This window comes from Leptodactylus fuscus, chromosome 5, assembly GCF_031893055.1.
Source record: "Leptodactylus fuscus isolate aLepFus1 chromosome 5, aLepFus1.hap2, whole genome shotgun sequence".
In the NCBI taxonomy this organism is placed as follows: Eukaryota; Metazoa; Chordata; class Amphibia; order Anura; family Leptodactylidae; genus Leptodactylus; species Leptodactylus fuscus.
In genome coordinates, this window is record NC_134269.1 from 179,747,970 (window position 1) to 179,775,150 (window position 27,181).

The window sequence follows — 27,181 nt, forward strand, 5'->3', positions numbered from 1 at the left end:
TGAGATAACCATAAGGGCCAGTGTATATGGGAAAACTCAAATAGATGCTGTTTATTACAAAACTGTATTGAAGATAAATTCTTGTGCAATAGTAACAGAAACATGTAATACTAATAACGGTTTCACATAAAAAGCTTATATAATTCCTATTAAGCACTTACAAGTTCTAGGCCTCGCCTGTTAACTCATCTATTTCATTCCAATTATCATTGTTTGGGAAAACAAATAAATATAACTAGAATTGAATGTAAATCACTTTTAAGACTCAATTTTTTTTTGGCTTAAAGGTTATCAGAGCCTGGTTTTCCCATAAATCATTACATAACAAACAGTGACTACTTGTTCAATCTCCACAGTAAAAGTGACTACATTTGACGTTTTCTGTAACAATAAGGTTCTATCTCCAAAAGTCATTGCTTATATGAATTAAAACACACACAATTTAGATGAAAAAAAAAAACTAGTCCTATAATTAGTTTCATTACTTCTGTACAGTAAAAAAAAAAAAAAATCCGCCTGATTCACTTATTTATTTAAAGGGATTCTACCATTAAAACCTCTTTTTTTTGTGGATAAGACGTCGGAATAGCCTTTAGAAAGGCTATTCGTCTCTTACCTTTAGATGTGATCACCGCCGCACCTTTCTTTCGAAATACTGGTTTTACCGGTATGCAAATTAGTTCTCATACAGCGATGGGGAAGTCCCCACTGCAGCTCGAGAACACGATCCTGCGACGCCTCTATCTTCGGCTGGATCCTCCCCTTCTCTGTCGTCTTCCTCCTGCGTCACCTCCGACGCCTGTGCAGTTGACTCTGCCAGTGAGACACCAGCAGAGCCGAGTGCGAATGCCGGCCGGCGGCCATTTTTGGGAGGCCGCTCCTGCATTGAACTGCAAGAGCCAGTGAGACACTAGTAGAGCTGACTGTGCAGGCGTTGGAGGTGGCGCAGGAGGAAGACAGAGAAGGGGAGGATCCAGCCGAAGATAGAGGTGTCGCAGGATCGTGTTCTCGAGCAGCAGTGGGGACGCCCCCATCGCTGCCAGAGAACTAATATACATACCGGTAAAAACCAGTATTTCTAGGGAACGGCGCGACGGAGATCATCTAAAGGTAACCGACAAATAGCCTTTCTAAAGGCTATTCCGACGTCTTATCCACAAAAAAAGAGGTTGTAATGGTAGAATCCCTTTAACAATTATAACTTTCAAAACTTCTTCAAGATCAATTTTCTGAAAAACAGGTTGTGTGGAGATGGAACCCTTTTGATCTAACAGCGATAGGAAGGCAATCCGGTCATGAATGGACACATCAAATCCTCAACATCATGACTGGATAGGCTGTGTGTTCATTGCCTGGGTGCAACCTCTTATTTAGCCACTGACTACCAATGCTTTGAATGCGTTCTGATGGGGTGGTTTTTATTCATGTATAGAGGAGAGTATAATGTAAGCTCTCCTGAATCTGTTGCAGTCCACATATTGTCTCTGATGGCAGAGTGGGTGTATCTGGTGAAATTCCCAGGCTGTTCATCCTGAGCAGGCAATAATGGGAACGCGGTAGGGAGCAGACAATGGTCTCTACCTGATTTTTCAGTAATACTGGCTTTTCTGGTTACCTTCAACATAAATAGGTAAAGCACAGATGGTCTCTACTTGATCACTCGGTGTATGCTGGCCTTTCTGGTTATCCTAACATAAATTAGGGAAGCACTTGAAATTGGGGATGACATGGAGACTATATGTCAATATAAAATGCCATCTCATGTAATAGTGCCCCATTATCTATAGGTGAATGAAAACTGATTGGTCGTAGGTGAGGCTGGTGGGCCCCGTCGAAATTTATTGAAAATATCACCACTAAATATATAATAACCAAGTTTGAAGGATACCAACTAGTTCAAGTTTATAGGCAAATAATAGCACACTCATTTGGCAATTTGTGTCATTTCATTTCATGCTTTGGATACATTTTAGGAGATTAAAGGGGTTGTCCCATCACAAGGATCCTATCTATTCTGCTTGTTATTGTGGATGTAAGACTTTTCCTAAATACACTGCTTCAGCAAAACTGCTTTGTTTGTCCACTATCTTACTTTACTCAATTCATTGTTGACACAGCCCTTGACTTATCTGGTCAAAAGTCAAGTGATGTATCTGCCTGCTCTCAGTGAGGAGGGGCTAAGTGCACGGGAGCAAGCCTGTGTATCTAGCTATTCCTGTGTCTACACCACGTGACCTAGATCCTGCACTCAGAGGAGCTGCTTGCATTTCTTCTGTTCTCCCAGTTATCAGGCTAGCTAATTCAATTGTGTTCATTATGGCAGAGACAGGCAGTCTCTGTATGTAACACAGAATGGAGTTGCTCCTGCCTGTACTTCATAGTCCAATATTGTGCATATAGTGTTTAAGGACCTTTGATGACATCACAGGCCCTTCAGCTGCCCCATAGGATCACGCTATGTGGTGGGCGGCGCTACATGCTAATTTGGGGGTGAAGCTAAACGGCAGGTTGCGTGTGAAACCCCGCCCACCAAATGATGCAAGAAACCAGGAAGACAGAAGATTTTACAGCAGTGAAGACTGGTGAGTATGCAACGTGGGAATACCCCTTTAATAATAAAAGTTCATTTTTAGTGTATACTTTTTTTTTTTTTTTAGTTCAGTCCTTCTTCGGTAGACTTACCGCTTTATTATTCCTAATAGGGAATTTATTTATATTTATGGATTAAGCAGCAGAACAATAAGCTATGGGAAAGTGTATAGTAATATTCCCCCCTCCTCTTCCTCCATATATGAAATTCCATTTTATAAAAATTTGCTCTCCAATTGTAAAATTAAGCAAAGGTGTTATTGTCGGTGAAACTTGGACATCTTGATCAAAGGTTAGGTAGGTAGTCATACCTAAATTACAACACATAATATTGTACTGACCCCCTATACCCACATATTTCCTAAATGTAGACTCCTGATACATAATGAACATGATACCAAGCATATATACAAGAGCTTTTATATAATATTCATAGTGTATATCTTTATGAAAATGATACAGATTATTTTCCAGAAACCATTCTCTCTATGGAGATGATCCAGCACCAGGGATAGGAAAGCAACAGAATAAAAAAAGTGGCGTCTCTCCTCACGTCTGTGTTTCAGAGAAAGAGAAGATCTCTTTTTAGTTATAGATAACACATTTAATTCAGCAAGAACTTTTCTTTTTATTTAACTTTTTCTCCTGCATCGCGACATGAAAACTTTGACAGAACCAGTACCAAGATTGAAAATGGTACAGATAGGATGCCGTCAGGTACTGGTAAGTGTTATTAGCATTTTTCCCCCTTTCATCCATGACTGCATCGAAGAGATTAATATCGTAGAACCAGGTAATCTAAGGAGGGGGCACGTCTTACATAACCTTCCTCTCAAAGGAAAGGTCAGACCCAGAAATCCAGACTGTCCTCCTTGAAAATAAGTAGTAGGACCAAGTTCAGTTCTACAGATTTGCACAATGGAGCCATTTAGGTCTTTCTGCCCCTAAGGTGGACAGAGCTCTGGTGAAATGGGTCTTCAACCCTGACGGGGTCTTCCCAGAATAACTTTAGCGTAAAGGAATAGCTGACCTGGCCCACATAGCCAGGGGATTTTTTTTGGAAGCCGTCTTTCCCTTTATTGAAGTGAAAAAAAAAGAGTATCCTCCATTCTTAAGTGGAACTAGTGTGCTGGATAATACATCTCTGGACATCCAGTGAGTAAAACTCTTCCTTGTGGTCTTAGGTCTGGTTCACATCAGCGTTCAGTATTCTGTTCGGAGAGTCTGCTTGTGGACCCCCCAAACGGAATACCGAGCACATCAAAAAGCGGTAAGCAATGAAAGCACACAGACTCCCTAGGCTATAATGGGGTGTGGGTGTGTTTTCTGTGCAGTGTCTGCACAGAACATGCGGAGAGAAAAGTGATGCAAGAAATACTTTTATATCTGCACGATTCGTGCGGAAAACACACGGACCCCTTTATAGTCTATGGGGTCCATGTGCTTTCCTTTCTCACTGCTTTTTAATGCACTCGGTATTCCGTTCGGGAGTCCCCGAGGAAACTCCCTGAATTTTCATGGGAACGATGCACTTTTAGAATACTATTGGACAGGCCCTTTTTCTAGCTATAAAAACCTAAATTTTAACATAGAATACTGAGAGTTTTTCATATTTTGGAAGTAACCACTTTACTATTTGAGAGAACCTCTGATTCTTTAGAATATTCTAATAAACTTCCATGCTATTACATGAAAATAAGCTGTTTGGGGATGACAATGACAAAACTTTGCAATGCACTTTTCCCATACAAGGGACTCAAAGCACAGGGAATGTTGTGGAATGGGAGAGTTAGTGGCTGTTGTACAAGATGGCTCTGTAATAAGAGAGCTTAGAGCAGGGGTGCTCACACTTTGTCAGCATGTGAGCTACTTCTTAACATGACCAAGCCCTAAGATCTATTACCCACTTCTTGTGGGCGGCGCTGAGGCGGACCTGTGGGTGGGGTCAGCCCATGGGTGGGGTGTGTCGCTGGGCATGTGGGCGTGGCTGGGCGGATCGTGAGAGGTGGCCGCCCAGGCATTCCCGCTGTCTGCTTTTTCACAGCGCAGGCTGAGAGTTATCTCTGGGCACTGGCAGGCTGGGGCTGCGGTAGCCCCACCTGCCAGTGTCCGTAGATGACTCTCAGCCTGCGCTGTGAAGAAGCAGACAGCGGAGATGCCTGGCTGTATCCCGCGATCGACCCATACGTCCATCGCGATCGACCGGTAGATCACAATCGATGTATTGGGCACCCCTGGCTTAGAGTATCTGGGTCTGTTATTGACAATCCCATTGGCCATGAGAGCTATACTCTCCTTGGCCAAAAGGGAAAAATCACAATGACTCTTGTCCGGTCTTACGGAATTTTCCTTAGGCTGGAGGAAATTTATAGGCCAGTCTGACTTTTCATTTGTGCAACATGGATTCCACTTCATAAGGGGATTCAGAGAAAATAATTGTTTTTTTACCTCACTGCTGCATTTGTTGGCTATGTGTAATATATATGTTCTCATATTTTTCATTGTTTGTATATCTTCTTGATATTCCATCTTTTTATTATTAATGCACTGTAGATTTTGTGTATATCCGATCTAACGTTTAATAAGATTGTGCTTTGGCTCTAACGTTCACACAATTCTGAAGGGAGTAACAATTACTAGCCAAATTACCCCTTTTAGTGCTATTTGTATGTTGTTTAGGTGGTTTTGTCTACCATAAAGGGGCAAGTGATGGCAGCTACTTATGTGATATGTGATTGTAGGGGTTGCTTTGCACGTATAGCCTAGTAGGATAAGCAAATATGGAATCAAAGTTCCCCTTAAGGTTGCATTCGGGGTCAAAGTTGTAGGGGTAGATCACAGAATTGGTATACAGTGAGTAGATATACCTGATGTGAGCCCTGATTCATGGCAAATAGTTGTATTTCAGCAAAGCCCTACTGATCCATAATCTTTTGAAAAATTTCCAGATATAGCACAGTCGGCCTATCTTCTCAGCAAGTCTGTGTTGTTTCTGCGAAGCCAAGAAAAAACAGTTAGCTTTTGTTAGGAATAGGATTCCTCACATATGCCATCAGGAAAGATGACTTTGCGCCCCCTGGTGTTTGGTCTATGAGAATATAGTAATCACAATGGGGAGGAGATTCCACATTGAGTATCCAGGGATTTTGTCCACCAGCACAGAGAACTAGGATCCTCTCTGAAATCCCCTCTCTAGATATACATAATTCTTGTCCCAAACTGAAAGAATTTTTATTGTTGCAGGTCTCTGTTGTAACGCTGTGCCGATAGGAATACCTGAATGGACATTGCTCTTCTGAGAGACCTAATGCTATTGTGGATTAGATCTGATATTGGATCTGTTTAGACGGTGAAGACAGGCAACACCACCTGCTAACGCTGAGGAATACATTTCTACAACAGGGATATTATGCATGGATTGACGATAAGCAGATCCACAGAGTCCAGTAGTGTTATAAAATAAAATAGCAGTCCAACAGCATGAACGTGATAAATTCTCTAAATAGAAAACTTACTTGTAAAAATAGTAGGAAAACAAACTGAGCCAATAATTAAGATATGCATGCCGCTTGTTCTGAGTAATTGCATCATTGATTTAAAGGGCCTGTTCCAAATAATAGCATCGAGGAGTTAAAGGGGCTCTATCATTGGGAAAAGTCATTTTTAACTAAGCACATCCTTGCATAGTCTTTAGAAAGGCTGTTCTACACCTCTCATTTCTATGTAAATTGCCTCAGTGGTTTTTGAATGAGCCCGTCTTTATTCATATGCTAATTAGCCTCTTTCATCGTTAACCCTCTGCTATTCTTTCCTATGTATGTATACAGCACAGGCTGCTGCTGATGACTTCCTGTTTGCACACACAGATAGGAGATAATGGCAGAGAGGAGGCTGCTGGGAACTTCCTGTGCTGGCTGGAAGCTCATTAGCATATGAATAAAAATGGGCTCATTCAAAAACCACTGAGGTAATTTACATACAAAGGGTAGGTGTGGAATAGCCTTTCTAAGGGCTATGCGAGTATGTGCTTAGCTAAAAAATGACTTTTCCCAATGATAGAGCCCCTTTAAATATGGTGAAGTAATTTATTCTGTGGAATAGCAGGTATCAATTTAGGCCCTTATTTAAATTAGTTTTGCCATTAAATACATGTGCTGTGAATTGCAAATAAGTGTCCAATCGCTGGGTGCCTGACTTGTGTGACTGGCACTCAGTCTACCTGTATAAGGGAGCATTCACACGATGTTACGCTACGCGCGTATTACATTGAAAGCAATAGGGAAAAAAGCCTCCCATTGATTTCAATGAGTAGTGCGCGTATGCCGACACCCATTCAAATCAATGGGAGCTGCTTGTTACCCGCTCATTCTGAACAAATTTTACGTTCAGAATGAGCGGAGCGTAACATTGTGTGAATGCTCCCTAAGGCTGCCGAGACTGCAATCTGGTAGCACCAGCAGCCCCATAGAAGTGACTGGAGCATTGGTCATGTAAGTGCACTGGCCCTCCAGTCACAAGAATTTCCTCCTGAAATACTCAGGGAAATTAGTTGTTTCAGACATTGTTCTGATGAAAAACATAGTTTGATTAAAATTTTCATTGTTGAGGGAGAAAACATATAGAGAAGTATAATAAATTATAGGCTGATCAGTCCTCAAGTGCCTTGAGATTGCAACCAAGATCTGAAAAACGAGGAAGGAAGCTGAAGACTACTGTTCAAGTGAATCGAAGAATAGCCAAAATGGTAAAGGCTCAGCCAATGATCGTCTCTAGAAAGATCAAAGATGATTAGAAGTTACCAATGAGTACTGCTACTATCCAAACACAATTATGTAAAGCCAAGTTACCAAGAACCCCTGTAAACTCTTTGTTAAAGAAGAAAAAAATTACATGTTTTGCATAGTTTACAATTTGCCCAAAGAACATTTTGGCTGGTCCAAAGAAAATGGTGCAATATGTTGTGTGAAAGCAAAATTATTAGTTTTGGGACCAGTGGTGGCAGACAGTATGTCAGAGAACTCTCGAGCACTGAATTCAAGCCACAGTACACCATGAAGGCTGGAAGCATGGTGGTGCAAAACTCCTGATTATAGGGTTGTGTCTCCTAACACAGTGTGGGGCTTATTTATTAGATATGAGAGATCATGGTTCCATTTGAATATATCATGTACAGGAGATCATGTTGCCCTATGACAATGATCCAGAACACCCTAATGTGGAAATAACATCTTGGTTACAAATGGGATTGAGGTAATGGAATGACCTGCGTAATCCCTTGACCACAAATTCATAGAATACCTGTTGAGACATATTTCGACTGCATGCAACACAGATGTTAAGCAATTCTCCCAGATAATGCTTATGCCACAAAATATTAGTTCAATAATTCATAGTAAAGTAAAATCTCTTTTTTTCCAGGTTAATACATTTTTGCATTTTTAACATTCTCGCACTACAATTTAATTTTTTTTAACAGCCCAACATGCTTTTTTTTTTTTTTCTTTTTCTGGAAAGGATTCACAAACTGAATACATTTTAGTTTAAATTTGGAATTGAATGTGTAGTGCTTTGTGTATTTGCATTTACATACATGAAAGTTATAATGATGTTGCACTTTATTTTCCTTTTACACTCTCTGCTGTTGCCTTGAATTCCAGGAACAGTGTCTTGGAGTACAAACCAGAGGAGAACAACAGCAGGGTGCCCCTAAATAACATACAACCCTCAAATGAACTTCTTGAAGAAAATTGCTTCTTACCTCCAACTCATATTGCACAAAGAATAAACTAAATTATTTCCAGAATTGCCCCTCCATGCATGCAAACAGCTACCAAATTTTAGAAATCTGATCAGAAGGACCCACCCTCTTATTACCATTAGTTACTGGCACATGTTCATGCAACAGCAAAAAAAATGTAAGATTTGTACCCATATTGTATCATCAAGCACTGACCAGATGCCAAACACAACAATCAATGGAACATTTTCATGTACGTCCTCCATTATGGTACAAGGTGCCCCACTGGAGAAACAAAAAAAAAAAAAGCAAATGTAAAATACAGTTTGATGCGAAAAAAAACTTCTCTGGACAGCCCACAGACTTAAAAGCCCTGATACTAAAGGGTTTTTTCAAGAATGATGAGAGAAAAACTTTGGAATTCAAGTTTATGATTGAGTCGTTTTGTCAATGACTGGAATCTTAACACCTGGAATTATGAACCCATACAGAAACAGTACACACAAGCTTGAAAGCTTGCAAATGTAATTTTTCTTGTCGGTGAAGATATACCTACAATACTTTTGCCTTTTTTTTTAATTTTTTTAACGCTTAAGCATAGGAAGAGTCTAGTTTTCTTCCCAAAAAGGTCTGGAAGGAATGAGTTTCTTCTGATTACGGTCAGTCGCATCTGCAGTGGCTTAAGACTCTACTCCACAATTCTCAGTTAGTTGATCAGTGGCAAATACTGCACATACTGAGCGGGAATACACATATCATTCTCCTGCACATAATTCATATAGCCACATAGACTTTTTTTCTTGTCAGCACCACGCCCTCAACTGAGCCCCTACTGCACAGATAGGTTTGGCTCTGTGGTCCAACCACGCCCCTGTGTTCTTATCCCTTGAGGTTCTGGGCCTGATGCGCTGCCCCGTTACGTTGTGGTTGAATGAAAGCCTTTCAATGGATGCTACTAGGTGCACCTTAACAAGGAGCAGGTGGAGTGGGTTGCCTCACGCCTTGCCAAGATCCATTCCCTCAAATCCTCCCACAAGCAGACATGCTCCCAGGCTCCCTTCACTCACATTCTTAACTCCAGGAAGGAACTTTGCTTGCACCCTGTGAAATGTATTTGCATACTTGTCACCGTATTAAAAAGAACTACTATAAATTTGCAGATAAATGTGGTAGATCTCTAGCTCCTCGGTTACATTGCCGTACAAATCTCATGTACATCCCATGACTCTGCGACGGATCGGATCGAGCTGTCCATAACCTTGTGGCATTTAGCTCCTATTGTCATGACTTGTGTAACAACTTGCTGTGGAATCACTTTGGGAAAAGATTTGGGAATATGTCCATGAGACGTCTCTTCCTCCAATCGCTGCATCCCATAAGGCTCTTCTAGACGAACCTTTCACCGAGGAAGAGGTTTCCTCAGCTATTTAGTTTTCCCCATCAGGTAAATCAACTGGCCCAGACTGGTTCTCTGCCAATTTTTCCAAATACTGTATTTTCAGGATGTCCTCTCCCCCACTATGGATCGAGTGTTCAATATCATTGATGACCCCACCCCTTTCGCTGCGCAGTCCTTATCGGCCCTCATCACGGTACTTCCTAAACCAGGGAAAGATCCGTCTTGTTGCGCTAGCCACCACCTGATTTCCCTAATGAATATTGACATCCAAATCTTTTCTAAATTGCTGGCTAACCACTTACCCCCATTGACACTGGGCCTTATACACATTGACCAGGTCGACTGTATTCATGGTCACGAAGCCCGTGATAACCTCTATAAGACCCTCCTGGTGATTTTGTCAGTTCATGCTAACAGTTCTCCTTTGTGCTTACTCTCTGTGGGTGCTGCGAAGGCGTTTGACCGAAAGTATTGGGGATTTCTGCGGGATTTCTTTACTCGTGTGCAGATCGGCGCTGAGTAGACTACGGTTTCAAACATTGACCTGATGTGGAGCTGACAAGCAGTGGGTATCTATTGAGGCTGACTTACTTTCGGCTCACCTTCCCTCCCTGCCCTACGTTCTGGCTCATTTTTGCCCAGGCTCTATTCAGCAAAATATTGGCTCTCTTAAATCTTAGCGCTCTTTTCCACAATCCCATGATTTCCCCCGGGCTGTTCATTGGAGATATTCTTCTGTAAGCGGAGTAGGCAGGGGCATACCTTTAATGAGGTGGCCGCTTCATGCGGTGCTACTCATGGAAACCTAGGGGGTCAGCAATTTGGAACACTATTTTATTAAGCTAAACCAGTGTAAGATAGGCTGTTTTAAAAGCACACTGAGTGGGACCTGTCCTGGGTTGGTTTAGAAGTATAGCCAGCGGAGGAGATTAGCATGAAGGGAGTGGAGTCAGATTATGCTGCAGCACAGCGCTGCTGCGGCTCCATTAGGGCTGCTCCGCCTTCTGGATGATGACTCCTCCTTGCTCCCCTGGCTCCACCACTCATCTGCATCACTCTGTTGCTGCCATCATCCAGGTCAACTCAGGAGTGACCTGACAAAAGTTATAGTGTGCAAAACTCCTGTCCACCCAGCACTAGTTTGCAGTAAGGCTCATGTGGTCTCCCTCCTCTCACCCCAACTACTGTAGATCTGGTCTAGTCCTGCTGCCTGACTGGAGCCCATCGAGTGTCCCTGGTTCACCAGATTACATTCATGCAATTAATGTTAATATGGCATGAATGCAAATAATTCTATGAAATATATTTATCCTCTATGCTTAGGATAGAGGATAAATACCTGATTGATGGGGCTCTGACCACTGAGACCCTCACTGATCCTGAGGACAGGGCTTTTTTTTTTTTTCCCCTCTGCCATGAATTCAGCCTGACTGCAGCCAGCCTGAATATAAGAGTGTCACTTAGGAGATATACAAACCCATGCTCCTATTTTATTCAATGGGAGTGCCATAGGCACCTTTCTATAGTATATTGCATTGTATTCTCCTTGAGGATGCTACACCTGGGAATCTTTCCTACACAGGTCCCTGGAAACCCGATTTCTGCCTTTCTCTCCTGCTAACTGCCCCCCCCCCCCCCCCCCCCGATTTGTCCATTTTGGTTGGAAGTCAAGTCCATGATTGATGTTCTCTTCCTCCAGACTTTTAGGTAAAAAGACTTGCAAATTAGTTTTGTATATTTGCACTCCTGCTAAGACTCTGGTGGCTCTCCACTGCAAGAGTAGTCACCCCCTGAGGGCCCTGCCTTGGTGTCTCGTGTTAAAGACATTAGAAGCCTACAGTTCCTTATGGCTACACTAAACAACACTGTGGAGGCCTTCCAGTCCACCTGGACCACATGTGACTCTTATTAGGGCCCGTTCACACGGAGTAAACGTGCGTGTATTTTGGCAAAATACACATGTAAAAAATACACGTGGTAAAAATAAGACTCCCATTGACTTCATTGACATTTTACACGTGTATTTTGATGTGTGTGTTTTTTTTTTTACACATGTAAAAAAAATGTCATTGCAGTCAATGGGAGTCTTATTTTTACACGTGTATTTTGCCAAAATACACACGCGTTTACTCCGTGTGAATGGGCCCACTACTGTGTTCTCCATGGTCTCTGATCTCTTTAGTCATCTCCCCCCCCCACCATCTACTCTATAATCCATCTACGTGTCCCCCACCCCCTTGTCTTTCTTTAGGATTCATATAAATCTTACTTGTTAAATAGGTCTCAAATAGATGAAACTAAAATATAACTTTTAGGGTGCATTCACACTACGGAACGCCAGCGTGTATCACAGCCGTACACGCCGGCGTTACAGCAGGGCTGCCGGACACTTCCCATTCATTTCTATGGGAGCCGGCATGCAAGCGCTCCCCATAGAAATGAATGGAAAAAAGCAGTCCATTCATTTCTATGGGGAGCGCTCGCATGCCGGCTCCCATAGAAATGAATGGGAAGTGTCCGGCAGCCCTGCTGTAACGCCGGCGTGTACGGCTGTGATACACACTGGCGTTCCGTAGTGTGAATGCACCCTTATTCACCAAAATATATAAAAACACATAACGGACAAAAATACACACGTGATGCCTGCCTAGACCATGTTCTTCTACTCACTAATATTGCAACAAGTTGTAGCCAATCCCTATGGGTAATAATTACAGGGGAATTATAGAGAAAACAAAAAGAAAATTAATTCATCTATCAGTTTCAACCCCCCCCCCCCCCCCCCACACACACACACACACACACACTCAAAAGGACTGAAAGTCTCTCATATTAAAGCTGCCCTTATATACTACCAATAAGTATTTGGACACCTGCGGTAGAACATAAAAACAACATTTATTCCTATACAATAGTTGGTAGACCCCAGCAGATGCTTCCTTACGGATGGTATTGATCGACACAATACTCCCAGATGTCTGGTAAATCTCCTGGTGTATGGGAGCCATTGGTTGGGCGCCATTTCTCTGGCTAGCACTCATCGGTCTCTATCTTCCAGTTTCGGGGGTCTGCCAACTCGGGGCACATTCCGACAATCACCGTTCACTTTCCACTTCGTAATCACATAGACCACTGTTGATTTGGGGTAATTCAGTTCACTTGCTATGTCCCTTAAGGATCGACCATTTCTGTGGCACCAATTACCGCTTTCTCGAAATTGGACAACTCTGCGCTTCATGGCATCTTGCATGAAACTAATGCCAATGCCGTTTCCTATTTAACGGAGGAAGGCGTGATGTACATCACAACCACAGATATCTTCATTTGCACGAGTGTCCAAATACTTATTGGTAGACAGTGTACACAGACATCTCCAGATTCTCTCCTATAGAGGATTTAAGATAGCAACTAAAATAAGACCTAGGTGATAAAGATTGTCTTAGTCCATCCCTATAAATGAATTCTATTTCCTATTGAAGCTGCCCTTGTACAGAGACAGAGCTCCAGATCCTCTCCTATAGATATAGTGGGTTTAAGATAGCGACTAGCAAAAGACTTATCTCAAACCCACTATAACTATAGGAGAGGATCTGGAGATCTGTCTCTGTACGAGGGCAGCTTCAATAGGAGACACTAAGGAGAGCTACCCTTGAGACTGAGAGATGAATTCATTTTCTTTTTCTCTATCATTCCCCTTTAATGATTACCCTTAGGGATTGGCTGTAAACACAATCTGTTGCAAAATTAGTGAGTAAATGCAACTTAGTCAGAGGGATATACCCTCAAAATGGAGGAATCGGTTGCGCGCTCCTTTCGGTGGAATGAAATGCTGGTACGCTGATGTAACAACAACGTGATTTATACCGTTTGACCCAAGAGTCGTAAGCCGAAGACGCTGCCCTACAAATTTGGTGACTAATAACTGGTTATGCATAATAAAGGCGTAAGACAAGGTAACTGACTGTGAAATCTACAAGGTCTCATATGCCTAATTAGCGCGGCCACGCTTGGTTCGTTATCTTTCAAAATTAGTGAGTAGAATAACATGGTTTAGGCGGCATCTCGTGTGTGTTTTTGTCTGTTATGTGTTTTTATACATTTTGGTAAATAAAAGTTATATTTTAGTTCCATCTATTTGAGACCTATCGAACAAGTAAAATTGAAATGAGATTTAGAGGACCGTGTCCTTTTGGGGCCTATTTCTAAGTTCTAGATCAGATATTTATGTCATATTAGTATATGTCTGTTATGGAATATATGTCTGTTAGGAATACTCCATTAGTATTTATTGCTGCTTTGGGGAGTGAGACCATATAACAATGTGTCCAGAACCACTTGTATATCCTTGATGTAGGTGCATATAGTTAGCAGCAGCTGCTTATTCTACTATTGTTGCTTTCTTCTGTTTGTGCTGTATAACTGTGGAGCTATTGTGGCCCCTAAGGCTGGTCTTACACGACAGTAAGTTTAGTCCGCACTTGTGGCTTCTCATTTGTGGACACATTGTATTCAGTGCGGCCTCTTACACCACCGGATATTTTATCCTTGGTGTGCCGTGCCTGCCGGACTGTCCCATAGAACTCTATGGGTGTGTGCCGATGGACACGGACACTGCGGAACTACATTTTGAAATGAAATTTAAGTTGCTGATCAGCAAATTGAGGACCACAAAAACCACTACGGTCATGTAAGACCAACCTAAGTCTTGGGCTTTAGGCTGTGGGTTTCTTGATGATAAGTGGTGTGGGCTGTAGTTCTAGTTGTGTAGGTATATAGTGCAAAACGCCAGCTAGAGGGTGTAGTAGTTCCGTTGCATCTGCTCATGTGATCGCTCATTGGGCGCCATGCACTTACCATGTGGTAATTCTATGCTACGGTTTCTGCTTGTACCTTTTAACAAGTGCCACCAGGTGCTTCTAAAACACTGTGGAAAAAATCAAAGTGGAAATGCATTGTAGCTTTTTTCTGCCATGTTTTTCATTGCAGTTTCCCTCTGCAGACTTTCTGCCCCTATTATACCTATATGGAAAACGCCAGCATTTCCATGGGCATTTTTGAAAATGCAACTTTACCGCTGCAGATTTTTTTCTACAATGAGTGGATGGGATTAGCCAGAATCCCCTCCTCTATGCAGGTACAGCAAAACGCTTTGTTTTGTTCAATGTAGGCCCTAGCCTCAAAAACACATTGCAGAAAAAATCTGCAGCCTAAAAGCTGTGTCTCCAAAAACGCCTTAATTTTTGGAAATCGCTGCATGTGGCTGATATCTGCGTTGTCCATACAGGCATAATAGGGGCAGAAAGTCTGCAGAGGATAAGGGAGCCTTCACACGATGTAACGCTGCGCTCATTCTTATTGTAAAAACACGTTCAGAATGAGCGCGTAAAAAGCAGCTCCCATTGACTTGAATGGGAGTCAGCATGGGAGTCAGCCTCAATAGGAGGCTTTTTTCCCTATTGCTTTCAATGTGATACGTGCGTAATACACTGAAAGCATAGGGAAAAAAGCCTCCAATTGATTTCAATGGGGAGTGCCCGTATGCCGGCTCCCATTCAAGTCAATGGGAGCTGCTTTTTACGCGCTCATTCTGAACGTGTTTTTACGATCAGAATGAGCGCAGCGTTACATTGTGTGAAGGCTCCCTAATACTGCGTTTCCACCCCATTGTCTTTTCTGCTGTGTTTCGCTACATGGGTCCTTAGCCACAAGGTGTTTTCCACTAGCCACAGATTGGTTCGGCCCTGACCATCGCAACTTTAAGGGTGCATTCACACGATGTAACGCGGCAATGAATCTTGCACGATAACTCATGTAAGAACAGCGCTGCAAAACAGAATCCCATTGATTTCAATGTGTTACGCGTGTTACATGGACCCCATTGAAGTCGATGGGATTCTGTTTCGTAGCGCTGATCCTTACGCGAGTTATTGTGAATCAGTGCCGCGTTACATCGTGTGAATGCCGCCTAAAACACTTTCTGAAGAATGGAGGGGTTTTCCTTCATAGTTGTATTAGGATACTAGGCACACACCCGCCAATGTGACTGCTGCAGATAGACAAGCCCAGGTTTTCTGCAACAATATCTGTTGGGGGTTTCTATAGGAAATCTGGGCTTTCCCTGAGGTATCTGCAGGAGAGAAACACGAAGAGGAAATGTGAGGGGATAATGAAATGGCTGCGACAATCCTTCCAGCCCCACGTTCTATGTCTTTAATGAATGAAGAATATGGCGGAGGAGATGTCGCTCGTTTCCAGTCTCTTCTTTTCTTTTTTGTCCGTACAGAGAGACCGACAACCAATCAGCGCGCGTCTTACTGGCCAGTCCGCAAACACCGCCCCGCTATCGCGAGACTTCCGATGTGGTTATAAAGCGGTGACTCCCCCGCGCCCGCTCTCATTACACCGTCCATTGTAGCTCGTGTGAGTGGTGAAGCTTGTGCAGAATGGAGGACAGCATGGATATGGACAACATGGCCCCTCTGCGCCCTCAGAACTTCCTCTTCGGTATGTATCTATGAAGTGTAACTTTGCCTTTTGTATTCAGCGGCGGCGTCGCTATTGTGGTCACCTAGTCGTGGCCTCAGGCTGTGGGTGTCCTGGCGGTCAGTGCTGTGGGCCGGGGCTCTAGTTGGGTATATAGCGCGTAACGGCAGCTAGAGGGTGTAACGGGAGGTGGATGCGGTCCCGTTGTGTCCGCTCACGTGATCGCTCAGCGGGCGCCATGCGCTTACCACGTGGTCAGGGATCGGATAGAGGGTGAGGGGCGCCTGTGATGGGAGTGGGGCTGTGATCACATACAGGGCTATAGGTGGCCGTCCCCGTACGTGGCCTTATTAAACGTGGCCTGTAGACTGCTGGATTGTGGCCACAGCATGTGCTCGGTGCGGTAGTGTCACATGGCCAGCTGTGCTCCTTTGTCCTGATGTGAATCCAGCTGTGCAGCCCCCTACCCTGCTCACTACAGGGCTACGTCTGTGCAGCCCCCTACCCTGCTCACTACAGGGCTACGTCTGTGCAGCCCCCTACCCTGCTCACTACAGGGCTACGTCTGTGCAGCCCCCTACCCTGCTCACTACAGGGCTACGTCTGTGCAGCCCCCTACCCTGCTCACTACAGGGCTACGTCTGTGCAGCCCCCTACCCTGCTCACTACAGGGCTACGTCTGTGCAGCCCCCTACCCTGCTCACTACAGGGCTACGTCTGTGCAGCCCCCTACCCTGCTCACTACAGGGCTACGTCTGTGCAGCCCCCTACCCTGCTCACTACAGGGTTACGTCTGTGCAGCCCCCTACCCTGCTCACTACAGGGTTACGTCTGTGCAGCCCCCTACCCTGCTCACTACAGGGTTACGTCTGTGCAGCCCCCTACCCTGCTCACTACAGGTTTATGTCTGTGCAGCCCCCCACCCTGCTCACTACAGGGCTACGTCTGTGCAGCCCCCTACCCTGCTCACTACAGGGTTACGTCTGTGCAGCCCCCTACCCTGCTCACTACAGGGTTACGTCTGTGCAGCCCCCCACCCTGCTCACTACAGGGTTATGTCTGTGCAGCCCCCCACCCTGCTCACTACAGGGCTACGTCTGTGCAGCCCCCTACCCTGCTCACTACAGGGCTACGTCTGTGCAGCCCCCTACCCTGCTCACTACAGGGCTACGTCTGTGCAGCCCCCTACCCTGCTCACTACAGGGCTACGTCTGTGCAGCCCCCTACCCTGCTCACTACAGGGCTACGTCTGTGCAGCCCCCTACCCTGCTCACTACAGGGCTACGTCTGTGCAGCCCCCTACCCTGCTCACTACAGGGCTACGTCTGTGCAGCCCCCTACCCTGCTCACTACAGGGCTACGTCTGTGCAGCCCCCTACCCTGCTCACTACAGGGTTACGTCTGTGCAGCCCCCTACCCTGCTCACTACAGGGTTACGTCTGTGCAGCCCCCTACCCTGCTCACTACAGGGTTACGTCTGTGCAGCCCCCTACCCTGCTCACTACAGGTTTATGTCTGTGCAGCCCCCCACCCTGCTCACTACAGGGCTACGTCTGTGCAGCCCCCTACCCTGCTCACTACAGGGTTATGTCTGTGCAGCCCCCTACCCTGCTCACTACAGGGTTACGTCTGTGCAGCCCCCTACCCTGCTCACTACAGGGTTATGTCTGTGCAGCCCCCTACCCTGCTCACTACAGGGTTACGTCTGTGCAGCCCCCTACCCTGCTCACTACAGGGTTACGTCTGTGCAGCCCCCTACCCTGCTCACTACAGGTTTATGTCTGTGCAGCCCCCCACCCTGCTCACTACAGGGCTACGTCTGTGCAGCCCCCTTCCCTTCTCACTACAGGGCTACGTCTGTGCAGCCCCCTACCCTGCTCACTACAGGGTTACGTCTGTGCAGCCCCCTACCCTGCTCACTACAGGGTTATGTCTGTGCAGCTCACTACAGGGCTATGTCTGTGCAGCCCCCTACCCTGCTCACTACAGGGTTATGTCTGTGCAGCCCCCTACCCTGCTCACTACAGGGTTATGTCTGTGCAGCCCCCTACCCTGCTCACTACAGGGTTATGTCTGTGCAGCCCCCTACCCTGCTCACTACAGGTTTACGTCGGTGCAGCCCCCTACCCTGCTCACTACAGGGTTACATTGGTGCAGCCCCCTACCCTGCTCACTACAGGGTTACGTCGGTGCAGCCCCCTACCCTGCTCACTACAGGTTTATGTCGGTGCAGCCCCCTACCCTGCTCACTACAGGTTTGTCGGTGCAGCCCCCTTGACCAATTACACTTCCCTGTATAGGGCCCATCCACAGGTTTTGTTCACATCTGTCTTGGAGTCTCCAATTGGAAAGTCATTGCTTGCAAATGTGACTTTGGTTTTAGTTTGAAAGGACAGATACCTGATGAGATATAGAATATGTATATGGATTATATCATATTTATTATAAATATATATTTATAAAGTCCATATCTAATGTATATAATGTACAAGTAAATAGTAGTTAATGGGGTCCATGAGGCTCCATAAGAGCCCGCAGTTGTAGCAGTCCACCTATTCATGTCTGTGTTCACACATGACAGACTTACAATTTAGTGGACTACCCAGTGCCATCCTATATGAAGCCCAGTCTGCTTCAAGTGAATGGATTACGATGTTGTGCTTGTTCAATGATGAATCTGCTATTCTCACCTGAATGCTTCCATCAAGCAGTTTGTTGGTGGGCATTCGGGGTGTCTGGCCCCTGTCAGAGATATAAGTGGACTGCTTCATCCCATTTGTAGTACAAGTTGGGATTTCTGGGGTCTGTGTGAAGGTTCCCATCACTCTGTGCTCTGAAACTGCTGACATAGACTTGTCTATAATGTTCATATACATAGTTTAATTTCACACAAACATTTTGGGAAGGATCGTTAGAATAAAAGCTACTAAATCTCCAATCTCAGGTGTGCAAGGTAGATCAGCCCACAGCACAGTTACTTGCATGGTGGTTTCACCCCTTTTTTAATATTTGAATGTTGCTGATAAGGCTAGTATAATTAAAAAAATCTTCCATTCCTCTCCTGATCCTCGGTATCCTGCAGCAGGTCCAGTCTTCAGGTTACAGGTCCAGTCTTCAGGTTACAGGCCCCCTATCAGATCTTTTGTCACCAGGGATATCCTGTCTGTGACAGGTAAACACTGCAGCAAAACAGCAGTGACTTCTTCACAAACCATAAATCACTGTCAATGCGTGCTGTTTGTGAAGTCAGTCATTCTTATTTTATGGGCCGTATTAAATAGTAAGTCAAGACACCCCTTTAAATGGCCAGGATTTCTAGTTTTTCTTCAGTACAAATGCTGTTTCACTAACTTGTGTTTTGCTTGTAGGATGTGAACTGAAGGCAGACAAAAAGGAGTACACATTTAAAGTAGATGATGATGAAAGTGAACATCAGCTGTCATTGAGAACGGTAAGCACGGGGATGTCTCCTGGTTCTTGCTCTTTTTTTTTTTCTTCTTAATCTCTTTAAGAGGATTGTCAAGGATAAACAATTTTTGTGTATATAAACAAATATGTATCTCAGTTTGGATATCAGTGTCGGATTGTACATGTGGAGTGACTGTGTGTTTGGTACTTGGAATATGAGTGAAAGACTTGCAGGTTTGTATTAGCTAATGCCGGCCATTGATTTGGGAATACTGTATCTCTAGAGCGGTACGTCCGAGAGAGTTGATGCCTGGTCTAAAACCTTCCCGGACACCTAATGTATCTGTGTGCCAAATTTGATGAAGATCGGTCCAGTCGTTTGGTTGTGCATAGAGAACAGACAGACAGAAACCAGTGTGTGTGTGTCCCGTGTATTGAAGTATAAAAAAGTTACAGATGTCAGAATGTTGACAAATGTTCAAATAAACATTTACACATGAAAGTAATTAATATTTCGTATATTCCTCTGTATGTAACACTTTCTTACTTTACTTTTCAGGTTAGTTTAGGTTCTGCTGCAAAAGATGAGCTACACATTGTTGAAGCTGAAGGAATGAACTATGAAGGAAAGCAGTTGAAGGTCATTCTTGCGTCCCTTAGACCATCTGTACAGTCAACCGTAAGTAGTGGATGTATAAAGAGTATTTGGTTAGTAGAATCTGTGTATTAAGTAACTTTTAGGCAACAATACTTATAAATAGCACTGTAATTGACAACTTTTAACACCACTTTTGTCAGGGCAACACGGTGCCTCAGTGGTTAGCACTGCAGCCTTGCAGCGCTTGAGTCCTGGGTTCAAATCCTGCAATGAGTGTGTATGTTCTCCCCGTGTTTGCATGGAGTTCCTCCCATATTCCAAAGACATACTGATAGGGAAAAATACATTGTGAGGGCTCATAATCTACATTTAAACCCCCCCCCCCCCAAACCTATCACTTTTCTCTTGGGTCAGTGATAAATGTCTCATCACGAGGAGCTGCTCAAGCTACATCCCTCTTCTCTGCATGACCTCAGTGAGGAGCTCGAATGTTTGTGCCCGTTTCCTCTTATTCATTGTTTTTGCGGCTGACTTGTACATGTACTTTTTCTTACTATCAGTTCCTTTCATATTTAATGGAGCAGCATGCGTACGATTGGTGGAGGTCCAGTGATATTTATCAGCTATCTTGAAGCTGGTTAATGTGTATTGCAGGGAAGTTTCTTCTTGGCTTTACATTTGCTGGTCTTACGACCATGCTACATGCTTATTCCCATTCAGATGTATAGGACTGTGCTGCAACGTGGCCATGTGACCAAGGGATGTGATGTCACTGCCTGTGAGGTGGAAGTAGAAATCTTTGAGTAGCCGTGTTCTGGATAATCCATTTAAAGTTAAACTTTTGGCTTTACGGTAAACTAATTTTAAGGTAGTGTTCACTTCCATATAATCTTGCAATGTGTGTCTTTTAGGTTTCTCTTGGTGGATTTGAGATTACACCGCCTGTGACTTTGAGGCTGAAGTCTGGATCTGGTCCCGTGTATGTTAGTGGGCAGCATCTTGTTGGTAAGTAGCTTGCAGTTGGAATAGAAATAGGAATAACTTTATAAAAAGACATCACTAGTAATAAAATGTTCCCCCCCCCCCTTATAACTGTAAATCCATGTTCTCCCTGTGGTTCATGGCAGGGGGTTATGCAAGGCCTTATATTAAGTTCTTAGTGTCAGCCCCAAGTATCTTATACTATCTGCAATATTTCTGGTATCTGTTTGTAGGCTTGGAAACCATTTAAAGCAAACCCTCAGCACTTTCTACATTAGAACTATAGCATGAGCTATACCTGAAATCTTCGCCATCTTTCTGACTAGCATAGATTTCAGTTCTGGTGCACATGATCATGTCGCTTAATAAATCAGGAACATTTTGAGGCAGCAGAGTAATTCAATTTTTAAACAAAACTCGCCCCAGACTGGCAAAAAAATGTGCATATGTTCAAAATACTAAAGATTCACCAGTTAAAAAAAAAAAATCATTTCATTCAATTGTTAAAAACTGAGTGACAAAACTAAAATCCTATGCTTAGTCACATGCACCAGGAAGCCACACTGTCCATTATAGCATAACAAATCTACACCTCTCATATAGGATACATGCTGCTCTAGAAGCACAATAGCTCTTAAGTAGTTAGGGATAGTCGATATCCAGTCATAGCATTCATAAGAACAGATATGTACTTGTTTTTGTTAGTCCCGAATGGGATGTGCTCTATAAATCATTCTATTCAATGTATGAGCCCGAAATAGCGCAGCCAGTCTCGGCACAGTATTTGCCAGTATACATTCAACTATCAAAAATCTTGGCCAGACTGCTAGTTGTCCATGGTGAATTGTATTTAGTGTAATGTCAGAATTTCAGGAAGCAATTTAGAGCCCATTGTCTATGGAAAGCCAGCAAAATAGGTTAAAATATTAGTTACACTTTAACCCCCCTAGAAGTTACATCATCTTAGTTGTGGAGAAATTGTGGTAGTAATGATTCCTACTGTATGATCTCCTTTAAAGAGATTTCTGTAGGGAAATGGTTTGGTGCCTAACTTAGAGCTTTCTAATGATCCTCCTGTCTCAGCTTTAGAGGACTTGGGATCATCTGATGAGGAAGATGAGGAGGAAGACGAAGAGGAGGAAGAAACCACAGAAATAACAAAGAATGCAAAAAGACCAGCTACATCTACGTCAAAGGTTCCTCAGGTATGGTAACGTTTCCATTTTTATTTATACTTTTATTTTACTCTTTGTACAAAATCTAATCTCACGTTTACTGATTCAAATAGAAAAAGGTGAAGTTAGATGAGGAGGATGATGACGACGATGATGAGGATGATGACGATGATGATGACGACGATGATGATGAGTAAGTTTCATGTTGGCAAAAAGTCTATTTGGCAAATTTCGGATATTTCCTGGAGCTTAAAGTAACACTTTAAATTTTTAAATGTCACCAAAGATGACAGCAATGATTGCTCAGGAGTGGTGGGGGCTAGAGAGAAAATTCCAACAGTATCAGAACCAGTGTAGTAGTTAAATGGTGTAAAGAGATGGGCTTGTTGGTGATGCAGAATGCTCCCTCTAGCAGGTGTCTGAATTTAGCCAAATGTGTAAAAAAAAAAAAAAAACCCTGAAGCTTCTTGTCTGTCACTTGTATTTTTTAAGCTGCTTATATTGTGCTATTGATTCTATTGAAATGGGAAAAGTGTTACTTTATTAAGCTATTCCTAGGCTGTATGCTTGGGTCTACTTTACCCCCTGCATAATGTCATGCTTGATAATATTAGACCACTCATTTTGCATGTAGGCTTTCATGTTCAGTCTATAAAGTACTATTTCTTTTTTAAGGGATGACGATGATGACGACGATGATGATGAAGAAGATGACGAAACACCAGTTAAAAAGGTAATTAAAAAAAAAAAAATTACCCTCCCTTCATATATTCTGAAAGCAAGAAGTCTGAGCTTTTTTGAGGGGCTAGTTTTTGATGTGTAGTGTAAATCTAACCTTTCCAGATAAAGGTGCTGCATTCCTTGCCTTGTATAAATGATAACTTTATTCTGATCATATATATAATAAAACAAAGCAAATTTTTTTGTTGCCATATTCATAGCTTATCACTTTTGTCTCTGACATGGATGTTGTGTGATTTTGCTAGCAGAGCTGTAGTTTTAGTAAAATTTTAGAGTAAAAATTTTTGTAATCTTACTATTGCATGAAAAAAAAATATTTTGTTGCCATTCACTATATTTTTGAGTTATGAAGGAGGTTTGTGGGCCAAGCTGTAGTTTTAGCTGCCATGTTGGGGTATGTTTGTTTTGAGGGGATGTGAGTATTGGCATTGACTGTGGCATCCATCCTGTGAAGTGGTTGACTGCTCCTGTTGTGGCTATTGCACAGGAAACCCAGCTGTCAATTAGTCAGGCGACCACATGGGTACAGCTTGTCCCTGTCCAAATTATCCAGCATCAATAAGGAAATTATAGCCGGGCTTCTGACAAGTTGCAGATCATGGAAAGTTCCTGTGTGCATGGTTGTCTCCATTGGCAACTGATCAAGAAAAGACCACCACCACTAAGATGGCTAGAGAAAAATTATAAAACATAACCTATTCACAAAAATGTATTTGCAAAAACATTAGCTTTTAATTGTCTACATATCTATACCCATCGAAAAACCAATTTAATGTTATTGTAATGAATGAGGTATGGTGAAATGTCTTCATATAGGGAGAGACTTGGTCAGTACTGTGCGCCCAAATGACTTTCACATGTACTGATTGTTTTAACTTTGTAACTAATAAGTAAAATATATACATATGTATGTATTTTAGAAGAAATTGTAATTTTATTGTCTTGTTGAATTTCAATTATTTTGTTAATGTTTACAAATAACATGTAATATTTGCTTTTAGCCTGTTCCAGTAACAAAAGTGAAATCTGCTCAAAAGTCCAGCCACAATGGGAAAGCTTCTGAACCGTCCACTCCTGCCAAGACTCCAAAAGTGAGTAGTTTTGATAAATTGACCTTTCTTGCCAAATATACTTGAGCATGAATTGAATGACAGTGTATTCTTGACTTGTATCAGTCCATCTTTTTTTTTATTTAGCAAAGTAGCTACTCTCCTTAATGTGAATGATGTATGATTATGCATACTTTGTTCATGGGCTGTTTCCTGAATTGCAGTTTGTCACTTGTATGTATTCTACTGCAGGTTTAAAGCCTATCTAGCTGGTTTCAGATTTGTTTAAACTGTTCCCCTTTGGTGATCCTCGCTTCGCCCTTTGTAATGTTTTTGGAGTGCCAAAGTTCTGATAGCTCTGATTGTTTCCAGTACAGTAAAAGGCTAACTTAAGGCTCCATTCAGTCTCTAGAAAAACCAGAGCAAGACTGTAGTCACAAGAATCATGAATACTATGCTGCTGTATTCATCCCTAGGTAGTGTTTCTTTAAGAATCTAAAAATTCTTTAAATCAAGGCTTTGTATTAAATTTTCACCTTTTCCTTAAAATTCACTTATGGGTTAACATTCCTTTCTGTAGACTCCAGTATTAGAGGGCAGGTTTTCAATGACAGCAATGCCTGTTATGGAGCTGTAGACAGATGACGTGGTGTGACACCTCATATTTATGGAGACAGCTTAGCTCAGTCCCTGTACTGTTAGCAGCTCAAGCAAAGATGGCTGCTCCCAGAATTGTATAACCAAGATACAAACTATCTACTTGGCAAGTGAATCCGTAGTTCAGTTCACCTTGATGCAATAGATCTTATTCTAGACTCTCCTGATCTTAGAGGCAGTACAGGTAATGAATTGAATGTAATGGTTTACTGTCTTTTTCAGACACCAGATCAAAAAGGGAAACAAGATTCCAAGCAGACTCCAAAGACGCCTAAATCACCACTGACTCCTGAGCAGATGAAAGAAAAATTACAGTCTACCATTGAGAAAGTAGGTTCTTACATGTTGTATGTCTGTTTATAGTCCAATATTTCAGCTTTTGTGGTTGTAAAATTGATATTTGGTTCTTGTTGCCATACTGTAAAGTGTCACTTCAGCTGATCAGGCAGTTTTGAGGCCATAACACTTAATTCTTTTTTTTCAGTGATAAATAAGACTTTTATTTTTTCAAATTTAACCTTTTTCCAACATTTACTGTACCATTTATATATGGTGAGGAAATGGTGATGTTAAAGGGGTATTCCCATCTCAAGGATCTATTTCAGACTTGTAGCTTATGCTAAAGTGTTTTACCAATTACACTGCTTTATTGTGTTCTGTTTGTCAGATACAGCTACATGGGTCTCCATGATTTTCGTCTGGTTGGCGCTAGGTCACATGCCTGTCCTGGCTATCTATATTCTTTACACCTGTGTACATACAGTATTGCTTTCAGTGGCTGAGACCTGATAAAAGCTTGTATAGTTTCTTGAGCATTGTCTATTGTGTGCTTGTTGAAATATTGAAAATTGGATGTCATGATATTAATCCTGTGTTATAAATGTGCAGTTTTAAACTTTGTATATATAATATATATATATTTTTCCATATACAGCATGTATTTTGGAAAGCTATATATGTGCCACATTTTTTTGCAACCATCAGCCTATTAAATGGAGGAGAGCGCACTACTTAGCATTATAGTGTAGTAACTGTTTCTGATATACAGTGAAGAGTCTGTTATGGGTTTGATGACTGTCAGCGATCTACAGTCTATTTTCTATGAAAATCCTGATTAATAATCTAATCTAATGTGTAACTAATTTTCTACTTCTAGGGTGGAAATCTTCCCAAAATTGAGGCACGGTTTACAAACTATGTGAAGAATTGTTTCAGAACTGACAATAAGAAGGTAAGGCATGGGGAAAGGGATTGTTGAGCATTAGCAGATTTTAACCAATTTCTGTGAAATCCTGTGTTTTTTGTTTTTTTTTCTCTTGTTTTTTGTCAGCTGTACATGTAGGTGTTGACTGTATTGGTGGTTAGCTCCTGTATAGTGCTGACTTCAGATATCTGTAATTGTGCTTCACAATACCTAGAACAGTAGATCAGGTGCCATATTAAAGATTACCTGTGTGAAAGATAACACGGTGAAGGCAGCTGTATATGCAGCACCCTTACCCGACTGGCAATTCACGGTTCTGGTGCTACATGAACGCTGTGAATCTCTTTACTATGACCAGTGTTCAGTGCTGGCTTTCACAGGAAAGACTAAATTTGAGTTTGTAATGTACTTCAATGACATGCTGCCAAAAAAAAAAATCAATTCTAGCATGTCAATGTCTATAAATACATGCTTCATTATTTTTTTTATTTCTACATTGCAGGTTATTGATGAGCTCTGGAATTGGAGAAAATCCCTGAAAGATGCTAAATAACTTTATTCTCCTCCGTTCCCCCTCCTAATTTTATATTTTTACTTTAGTTAGACATTTTTTTTGTCTCGGAATGTTTTCCACCTGTTTTGTACGCCTCAATGTTCTGTTAACGAAAAGTCATAAAGATGGGCCAGGCTATCCTCATGTAAATGTTAAATAAAGCTATTTTACTTGACAACTGTTACTTGCTTCCATTAAATGACTGATGTGACCTTTAATATGCTTCATTTTCTACATGATTTTAGGGGAGTTCGGTTTTACTCACTTTGTGCTTTCCTCTTAATTTACCACCCACCTTCTAGAATCCATAACTTTTATTTTTCCACTGTCATATGTCAGTGATCTTTCTTAATCAGGGAAAATTGGTCAACCCCATCTCTGAAAAGAACCAAATTATAAAGTTTTGGTAACATTGTAAAAAATCTAAATGACAGAAAAGATCAGACTTATCCTGAAAATCTAAATAAAATGTAAATCTCGTGCTGCAAAGCATGGAAGATTTAAAGATATAGAGGATAAAATTTTGTGCTTTTTCAAAGTTTTTGATATTTGTTAAATGTATTAACAGGCCAAACTATATAAATTTGGGATAGTAATTGCTATTCAA

At 42.4% G+C, this 27,181-nt stretch overlaps 1 protein-coding gene across 1 annotated transcript; it reads left to right on the forward strand.

Annotated features, from left to right (window-relative positions):
- The first annotated feature begins 16,083 nt into the window (after positions 1 to 16,083).
- Positions 16,084 to 26,752, forward strand: NPM1 (nucleophosmin 1). Its single transcript, XM_075274787.1, has 11 exons — positions 16,084 to 16,229; positions 19,577 to 19,659; positions 20,176 to 20,295; positions 21,126 to 21,219; positions 22,279 to 22,400; positions 22,484 to 22,563; positions 23,046 to 23,103; positions 24,113 to 24,202; positions 25,040 to 25,147; positions 25,974 to 26,048; positions 26,524 to 26,752. The coding sequence occupies exons 1-11, from the start codon at positions 16,169 to 16,171 to the stop codon at positions 26,572 to 26,574; spliced, it is 942 nt and encodes a 313-aa protein (XP_075130888.1). The 5' UTR covers positions 16,084 to 16,168; the 3' UTR covers positions 26,575 to 26,752.
- Positions 26,753 to 27,181: the final 429 nt, after the last annotated feature.